The 8,933-nt window shown below is 28.6% G+C and overlaps 1 protein-coding gene and 1 non-coding gene across 2 annotated transcripts; both read left to right on the top strand.

The window, feature by feature from the left end:
* MIR4407 (microRNA MIR4407) lies at positions 1-131 on the top strand. Its single transcript, NR_048746.1, has one exon. It is a non-coding gene; the product is annotated as a microRNA MIR4407 (primary transcript).
* Positions 132-6,469: 6,338 nt separating this feature from the next.
* On the top strand, positions 6,470-8,575 carry LOC100800093 (uncharacterized). The gene is made up of 3 exons (XM_003555574.4): positions 6,470-6,549; positions 6,632-6,737; positions 8,127-8,575. The coding sequence occupies exons 1-3, from the start codon at positions 6,502-6,504 to the stop codon at positions 8,267-8,269; spliced, it is 297 nt and encodes a 98-aa protein (XP_003555622.1). The 5' UTR covers positions 6,470-6,501; the 3' UTR covers positions 8,270-8,575.
* Positions 8,576-8,933: the final 358 nt, after the last annotated feature.

The following is an 8,933-nucleotide window of genomic DNA, read 5'->3' on the forward strand; positions in this document are numbered from 1 at the left end:
AAGTTGTCTGGGTTGAGGTAAAGTGTTGCTTCGTCTAAGTAATTAATGTTGCCTTCATTCAATTCAATTTGAGTTACGCTACGTGCATTACACTCAGAGGAAGCAGCACTTGTACCTCAACTAATTAACTTAACTCTTGATGAGGAAATCAAATCACCCATTTGATTTTGCATTTGCTGTCATCTCTCTTCTATAAACTCTCACTCGCAGGTGCAGGTGAAGGTGCTTAAGTATTAATTTTTTTTTTAGTATCATGCTATTCAATCTTATCTTATGCTGCAGTATTAATAATAATAATGTCGTCTACCTTTACCCTTTTTTTTACCTAACAGGTTCATTACTGGCAGAGGGTGAAACACTTATATCAAGTGTTAGATATGTTTGAAGGGTGGTGTTCTTTTCTGCAATAGCCAATTGAAATTCAGTTATGTTATATTATTGCAGGCTGATTACTGTTCATCCAAGTTTTTGGGCCAACAAGATGAAGGGAAGGTTAAAATCTGATGGAATAAGATAGGTGACGCAATGATGATGGTTTTTATCAACAAGCAAATGTTAGTTGTTAATTGTTAGTTCTCTCTTATTCTTTTACCACCAAACCAACCTAGTAACTTTGTGTCACTAGAATGTGATTAAGCAGATTGGCAGTTTGAAGGAAGGTACAGTTATGCTATGCAGTGCATGTAATCAGTAAAAGCAAATGGAGATATAGTGTTTGATTAAGATGATAATGTCAAATTGCTGTGTGGTGGATCATATAATACTAGCATGGATGAGATGTTTAGTTTAAATGGGTTTGGTTAGGGAATGCTTGTCTAACGTGTCCAGTTATTGATGCTCAGAATGATGGTTGATAAACCTGTAAAATTGGTAGTGTTTTTGCAGGAAATATTAGTGATTGTAATTGTTACACAAAAGTTGGAGGGATATTATAGGCTTAGGGTATGATGTAAGGGTTGAACTCTTTTATTATTATATTTCTCCTAGCTTGTACTACTTTGCTTTGCTTATGAGATCCATACAGCTAAATTATTTTCAAAAATTGATGAAGAAATCTAATCCAGATGCGATTCTCCTATTCGGTTCTGCATGTTAATGCAATATTGATGTAATTTTTTGCAAGAATTGCCATGCAATATTGTGGAATGTCATACCTAATAGAAGGACCTTAGAAACTGTAGTTGCCTAATCACTGATACTGTAGAATAAGATCTGATGGCTCTGCTCTCAAAATAATATTACCATATGATTGCTTTTGGCAGAACTCATATTTTCAAAGAACAATGAAAAATACAAGTTGTGTTCAGGGAGCTGTACAATTTATAAGATTCACATGCATCATTACAATTTAGTACTATATAATATATAATATGAGAAATTAATTAAATTACATATAATAAAACTCTTTTTTATTATTTTTTTCAAAAACAAAAAGGTGCCAATAGAGATGGATTTGACACTATATGCATTTTATTTGCAATAAAATCGCGTTTTTAATTTGAAAAAACATAACTAGTGTGGCTACAGTGATGGAGTAATGGACAGTTAATTTAAAAGAGCAATGAAGGTGGGCATTGTAGGCCCAGTCACCTTAACCCAGCAAGCCCATCATTCTTTTTGTCACAACCCATGGCAAAAATAGAAGGTAAGTAGAAAAGAATGAGGAAAAATGGACAAGAAAGGAGATTAGAATCACTAAAAAACACACAGAGGCAATGTAGATGTGGAAAAAATGAAAATTGATTGATGATAAAATTTTGAAAAAAATATATGTATGTGAAAAACTATAAATCTTGAAAGGAAAATAAAAGTGATACTAGTTAATTGAAATATAACTGTTATCATATTTAAAACCATGCTAAAAGTAAGATTATATTCAAGTTTAACATAATAATTTATCTCATGTAACAATATATATATATATATATATATATATATAAGAATGGAACCTGAATGATATGTAAGAGTTAAGAAAAACTTTACTAGTGGAGATTTGACGTGACGTGTCATGTATTTTGTATTTTTGGAGAACTCCAAAAGAGTGTTTTGATTAATGCTCTAAAGGAATCTAGTCTTGAAAGAAATCAATAAATAAGGAAAATTATTTGTATTTCCTACAATGTTGAGCATTTTAAGCCCTCTAGTTTTTCGAAAGATTGGAAGGTGTCCTCTGATAATTTCTGGAAAAAAATAAATTGAGGCATGTCTATTTAAACTTTTTTTATAAAAAGTGATGATGATAATTTATTTTTGAAGTTTTGTATATTTTAAAAATTGTTTTTATTACAATTACAAATTTCTTTTATTTTAAAAGGTAGTTGTAATTATACTTTTTTCTCAAAAAAATAGTTTAAAACAATATCTCAAAATAAATAGAAATATATATATATATATATATATATATATATATATATATATATATATATATTTAAAAAAATTACATACAAAAATAATTTCTTTAAATTTTTTCAATGTAATTTGTTTCAAAATAAAATTAAAAAATGAAGAAAAATACTGAAAGAAATACTTGCTATTTTCAGAAGACCAAACCAGTGCTGCAGCGCTATATCTTCCGGACCATTCAGATCAGCATAAACTTCGTGGGAATGATCGTGTTCAATAAATAACCAAAAATACTATTCTGAAAACATAAACTATAGTGGGACTTTGAATAACCAAAAAACATAAACTTCGTGATCATGCTCCAGTACTTTGGAAACTAACCAAAAATACTAATCAGATCAACATAAACTTCGTGATCAACATAAATTAAAAAATGCTCCAGTACTTTGGAAACTAACCAAAAATACTAGTGGGACTTTGAATAACCAAAAAACATATTCTGAAAAGACCTATGTATTTATAAATACATATGTTTTTTTAATTAAGATAAAAACAAATATGCATTTAGTTATGCAATTTTCCGAAACATGTATTTTTCGTGCCTCCAGCTCTTGACCGTCTCTGTTATTGCTGCTTAATTTCAATAAACAAATTTAATTCCAAAAAAAGAACTTCACTAATATACATATATAATATAATGTAATGATATTATTGTATTCAATTTCTTAGAGAGAATATGTTGATGTGCTAGACACTGATAAAGAAAGCGAAGAAAAACAAACCTGTCCAGAAATTATTTGAAAAGGACGGAAAACAAGACTGATGTTACATTATTTATTATGTGAAAATATGCCTTCTTTAATTTAATTAATAGCACCTAGATAATACCAGTTTTATGACAAAAGACATGAAAATTTACCTTAACGGCTTAAGCCTTCAAATATCTAATTCATGGTCTTCCCATTTACCCTATCTTTCTCTCTCAAATTAAATTCCATTAAGTTTTAGATTCCATAATTTTTGGCTTATGTCTAATTTTATCGAGTTGTTTATCAGATTTTGAACATTTGATTGCACCATTTTGCTATTGATCACAATCCCCTTTGCAGACATCTGAATCTTCATCCTCCCTTCACTCTCCAAATTAAATAAACTCTTCCCACCATCTCATATTTGAAGCAGAGAAACGAGAGGGATCTTTTTCAAGTCAAAGATGTGAGAAGGTTCTAACTCTCATTATTACGAGTTCTTTTTCCTTAAGGCAGTAGTGGGTACTACCATTCGCATTATTTTGTTTCCATTTCAAATTCACAACTAACATGTTAACTTGGCACAAATTTGAGGTGGGAAAAACAATTTTGCATCAATCCTCTACCATATGATCCATATATAATTCAATTGCAAATATGATCAATTTTACAACTATTCAACTTACTAGCTTCAAAGTTTTAACACTATAAATAATGAGCCCCGATATTCGTCCAACAAAAGAATGGGATGGATAGAAGAAAGATAGAGAGAAAAGAAAGAAAAAGAAAAAAGTAGAGAGCGAACATGATATATGTGATAAACAATAACAAATGCAGAAATTTTTATCAGTGGGATAAAAATTAATTCTAATATGGTTATAGAAAAAATATTTAAAATTATTTTTATTCATTAGTGAATCTTGTTTTAGGTTCTTAATAATTTTTTTAATGGAGTTCTAATAAAATAAAATAAAATTAATCATTCTAATATATCTATTTTTTTCATTTTAATCTTTATAATTTTTTTCTATTAGTCCATAAATTTTCCTTAATTTATTTGTTAGGTTCAATTTGATTAATTTATTTTTGAATGTTCATATTAGATCTTTTATTTTATGAAATGGATTCAATTTGATGTCATCTAGAATCAATTTTGATCTCATTTTTTTTAGATAATCGAAAAAATAGAATCAATTTTAAAAAAAAAATGACCTAGTTATGCTTTTAAAAAGTGAAGCGGTCAAATTAAACCTAATAAATAAATTAAAGGATTAAATTAAACTTAAAAATAAATAAAATAGTGATTAAACCAAAAAAATTAAAAGGATAAAATGATAAATTTAATATTAATTTATTCTCTCTTTTTATTTTGTTTATTTTTTAAATTCATTTTAAAATAAATTATCTTATGAAGACAATATATATTTTTAATGAGGGCAAAAAAAATTAATACACATGTATAAATAAAAAAAAGATCTTGTGGGAACAATTGATCTCACACCTAAACACGTGCATCCGCCATTGGTAATAAATAGAGTGATAAAAGAAGAAGAGAGGTTTAGAGAGAAAAAATGAGATGGAAGTGGAATGGAAGAAAAAGTATATATATGAGTATCATTTTTCATTAAAAAAAAAATTGTATGCTGAACTTCTTTCAAATATAAACCCAAACACTTGATATATCAAATTTCCTCTTGATTAAAAAAGAGAAAATTTGCAAAAGTGAGAAATGATCATTTATGCACATGTCAAAAGAGTTTTTACTAAGCGGTTGGAAGAGTTGTTACACGAAATGAACTACAAAACACGCACAAGCTTTTAAGAAAAATGGAAATTAAAGTAGGTAGGTCAACCTTTAACAATACAAGAGTGGTTGGAAATTAAAATAAGCTATAGCATTTTGACCTAAAAAAAGCGAGCATTTGTTGAATTATCAATAAAGTTTAATTTTTATTTATTGTGAATACAATTTTTTTATATTATCAACTATATAATTAAAAATCGCTTTAAATATAACTGAAAGAAAATTATTAGAAAAGTCGATAATCTTATTATTATAATAATATATAGATAGATGCGAATATAAAAATATTTTACATTTAGGTATTTTTTTTAAGTATTTTTTTATTAGTTTACATATTTAAGTATTTGATCAATCTATACTTTTTTACCGTCTCCCTTGTTGTCAAGGAACTCACTCTCTTCTCTTCTCATTTTGTCATATTAATTTAAATATTTTTGGAAAAGTTCTATTCCTTCAAAAATTTCTTGCATTGTTTGAGAGATATATATTATGGATAGATTATATTGCCTACTCAAGTTAATTTATGCAAAAAAGGGGTATCATCTTAAGTGCAATTTATATCTCATGTGTTTTGCTACTTCTTTGAGAAAGATATAATCATCACATGTTTCTATCTTGTTCAGTGACAAACAAGATGTGGAACGCAGTTTATGCATAATTTTTTTTTATAGGGTTTTTCCTAATGAAAATTTTGCTCATATATCCAATTTAACGCTATATTATATATATTTTTGCTATTCCTTTGCGAAAGATAATGATCACATGTTTCTATGCGTCATGTTTGTCATTTTTATTTGAATGCAGTGTAATAATATTGTATTTCAGAATCTTTTATTTTATTTTATAAGTTGATAAAAGTTAAATTATAGACCTTATTTAAAGCCAAAGTTGAACAGTGCTCAAATATATTTTTTCTAAATGATATATTGAGAATGTAATTAATTTTTTAATACGTAAGAATCAATCATAAGTATTGAAGATTTAAAATAATTTACACATCATACTTAATTAATTGAACTAAATTTGATATCATAATTTTTGTTTATATATCTTTATTTCTCAAATTTAATATTGCAAGATTTTTGTATATAAGTTAGAAAGTATTCTTATACTTTTTCACTTAAGAATGCTTTTAAAATAAAAATTGAAGATGAATAGAAAATGATCTAAGAAGCCGCTGGACCAATGAGTGAATGGCATATGAAGGCATGGGCAGTTTTTGGATTCTGGTACGGATCGAAAAAGCATAGGTGTATAATTATCAAGGAGGGTATTGACTCTATATACACGCATTAATAATTAATCAGAAAGGGTTTATGTTTTGCGTATAGCAAGTGTGTGCCATCAAATATATATGGATCAATTTGAAGGGGGGTGTCCCACAAATCACGTGAAGGGGGCAATTGTACAAGACAAAGAATGGTCATTTACAATCTCCTCTAATCTTCTCCCATCCAATTATAATTTATCTCTCACGTGGGACTCTTGGTCCCACCCTTCTGCTCTTATTTCTTTCGTCTTCATACGGTCGATTTGTTGCATATATAAATATTTATTTAGTTAGTTTGCACTACTAACCATTTAATGCTAGCTAGCTAGTTAGTTATGGGAGACTCTTCTTCATCTTCTTGTCCTGCTTCATACATTCATATGGTAATATTATAGCTTTAAATTATTTCTTATTATAAGACCATCGTTTTGTTTTGACAAGTTTTCTACGAATTAATTGATATAGGTGCAGCATCTGATCGAGAAGTGTTTGATCTTTCACATGACCAAGGAAGAATGCATGGAAGCTCTCTCTAAACATGCAAATATTAATCCTATTATAACATCCACCGGTATGATCTTTACTCTCTATAAAGAGCTTAAACCAAAGAGCATGCACACGTGCAAGATCACAGTGTTCCTTGGCGTGTGCGAAATTCGGGAAATATGGATATGATCATCAAGATATTATATATATTTGAATAATATATACCTAGTCATGTCTCCCACAAGATAGCTAGCTCATGCTAGCTTTCTGATTTACAAACCCTATTTTAATTTTTGAATTTGATCAATTGGAATTTTATTGAGAATTTATCAAACAATGTTAGCTGCCAAGTAAGCTCCTTTTGATCGTGACGCACTTTGAAAGATATAGCAACTAATTGTTGAGTCTTTCCCCGCCGGTTCACGTTAGTAAAATTGATTTTTCATATGAAATATTTGAGAGCCAAGGTTTCCATTTGAAATCATTAGTTGAGTTATAATTTGGTTTTGCGAACTTATAATCTTCAATTCCTTGCTTCAAATACGAAGGAATCCTAAACGTCAATTCCTTGTATATTAATGAGATATACAACGAGTTCAAAATCCTTATAGCTAATTTGATATAAACAAATAAAATCACGGTGCTACCAAAAACAATTTTCAATGACAAAATCATTTACGATTTTTAAAATTTTGTCACTAGTTCTTTTGCGACACCAGTATTAATAGTATAAAACAATTTTTTAACTAAATTTTGTTACTAATCCATTAGTTTCTCGTAGTGTCGGCATTTGTCTAATATCATATAGAAACCATACGTCAGTTTTTTTTTGAAAGAAACTATATTACCATTTACACTTAACTTAAGATCAGGAACGCCGAGGATTCAGACAGAGAAACCATCCAACTTGTGAAAATAACCTTTCAGTGTATCCATAATGTATTAAATAATATATTTCTTATCTATATTTGTTTTGTATGTTATTAAACTATTTGACAATGTAACAAAAAAAATACTAATAAAGAAGCCTTTTAATTTGTGATATTTTTTTAATGCTTCAAATTAGAAATTAGACATAATGGTTTGATGCAAGTTTTAAACTGGCCGCCGCATCTGGGTACACCAAAAAAAAAAAAATTAATGAGATGCTAGCTTACCTTAGATGATAACTTCTTTGTTTAAATTATTTTGTGTGAAACTAAAAGAGATGGACAAATTAAGAAGATAATAGGTAGGATATATAGTTAGTGTCTAACTTCAAGGACTCAATAAAAAATTTGAATTTTCAATTTTCAGTATGTGTTTCCTCATCATGCTTCCCAAACAAAACATGATTGTATATTATGCTTCATATCGGATATATAGCTTCCACTACCAACCTACCAACCAAAACAGAAGCATGCACGTGCATATGTTGAAAGCATACGATGATTTTATGAAACATGAATATAATACGTATGGATACGTGCTTCAGTGTGGAAGGAGCTAGAGAAGGAAAACAAGGAATTCTTTGAGGCTTACATGAAGTCGAAGGCTAAAGACGACAGAATGTCTCAGGAAGAGACAAATCAGATAATACAGAAGATGATCTCAGAGTCAGATTCCTCTAAAAGATGACTAAACAGCTATATAGCAAATAACACAATGCCATGTCAGCTATGTAATTTTATCTCAGATAGTATATAATTAGTATCAGTATGCATGCATATTATCACATATATGTGTGTATGGGATTAAAACCACACGTCTTTTGTGGTTGTGACTTAGTTTGGTTGTACCCAACAACAGGAATATATATTGTCTCATTTAAAATATTTACATGCATGGCTGCATATTTTGTGAAAATAAGAGACGTAGATATACAAAGACTATAGTTTTGTAATTTCATGATTGTTTTTTTCTAAAGGACACCTATTTCATATGGTTTGTACCGATAATTCTATATCTTAATTAACTTTTGTTATATCAGGACTTGTTTACTTCAGATTTTAACATTTAATATCTGTCATGACCATAAACATATTTTATGCATGAATATATCATATGTTACACTTCAGATCTTAATTAGCTTTTCTGTCGATCCCAATCATTTCACTCTAATTCTTTTTTATTACACTACATTAATATATCATATGTTACACTTATATGCCTTTCTTTTATCTTTTTTGGTCTCTCTAGTGTTAAATAATATTGAAGTGTTCATGGATTATTTTCCATCTCTTATTTCTATATGTTTACTATTGTGTTCAGTGATCGAGGCTACGAGAAAGTAAAAAAATAA

This window comes from Glycine max, chromosome 20 (genome assembly GCF_000004515.6).
Source record: "Glycine max cultivar Williams 82 chromosome 20, Glycine_max_v4.0, whole genome shotgun sequence".
NCBI classification, from domain to species: Eukaryota; Viridiplantae; Streptophyta; class Magnoliopsida; order Fabales; family Fabaceae; genus Glycine; species Glycine max.

What these genes read in the sequence shown, in the direction of transcription:
- LOC100800093 (XM_003555574.4), top strand. Translation starts at nt 6,502, where the DNA reads ATGGGAGACTCTTCTTCATCTTCTTGTCCTGCTTCATACATTCATATG. An exon ending in CTGCTTCATACATTCATATG is followed by an intron (nt 6,550 to 6,631) that starts GTAATATTATAG and finishes TAATTGATATAG; the next exon opens with GTGCAGCATCTGATCGAGAA. An exon ending in TCCTATTATAACATCCACCG is followed by an intron (nt 6,738 to 8,126) that starts GTATGATCTTTA and finishes TACGTGCTTCAG; the next exon opens with TGTGGAAGGAGCTAGAGAAG.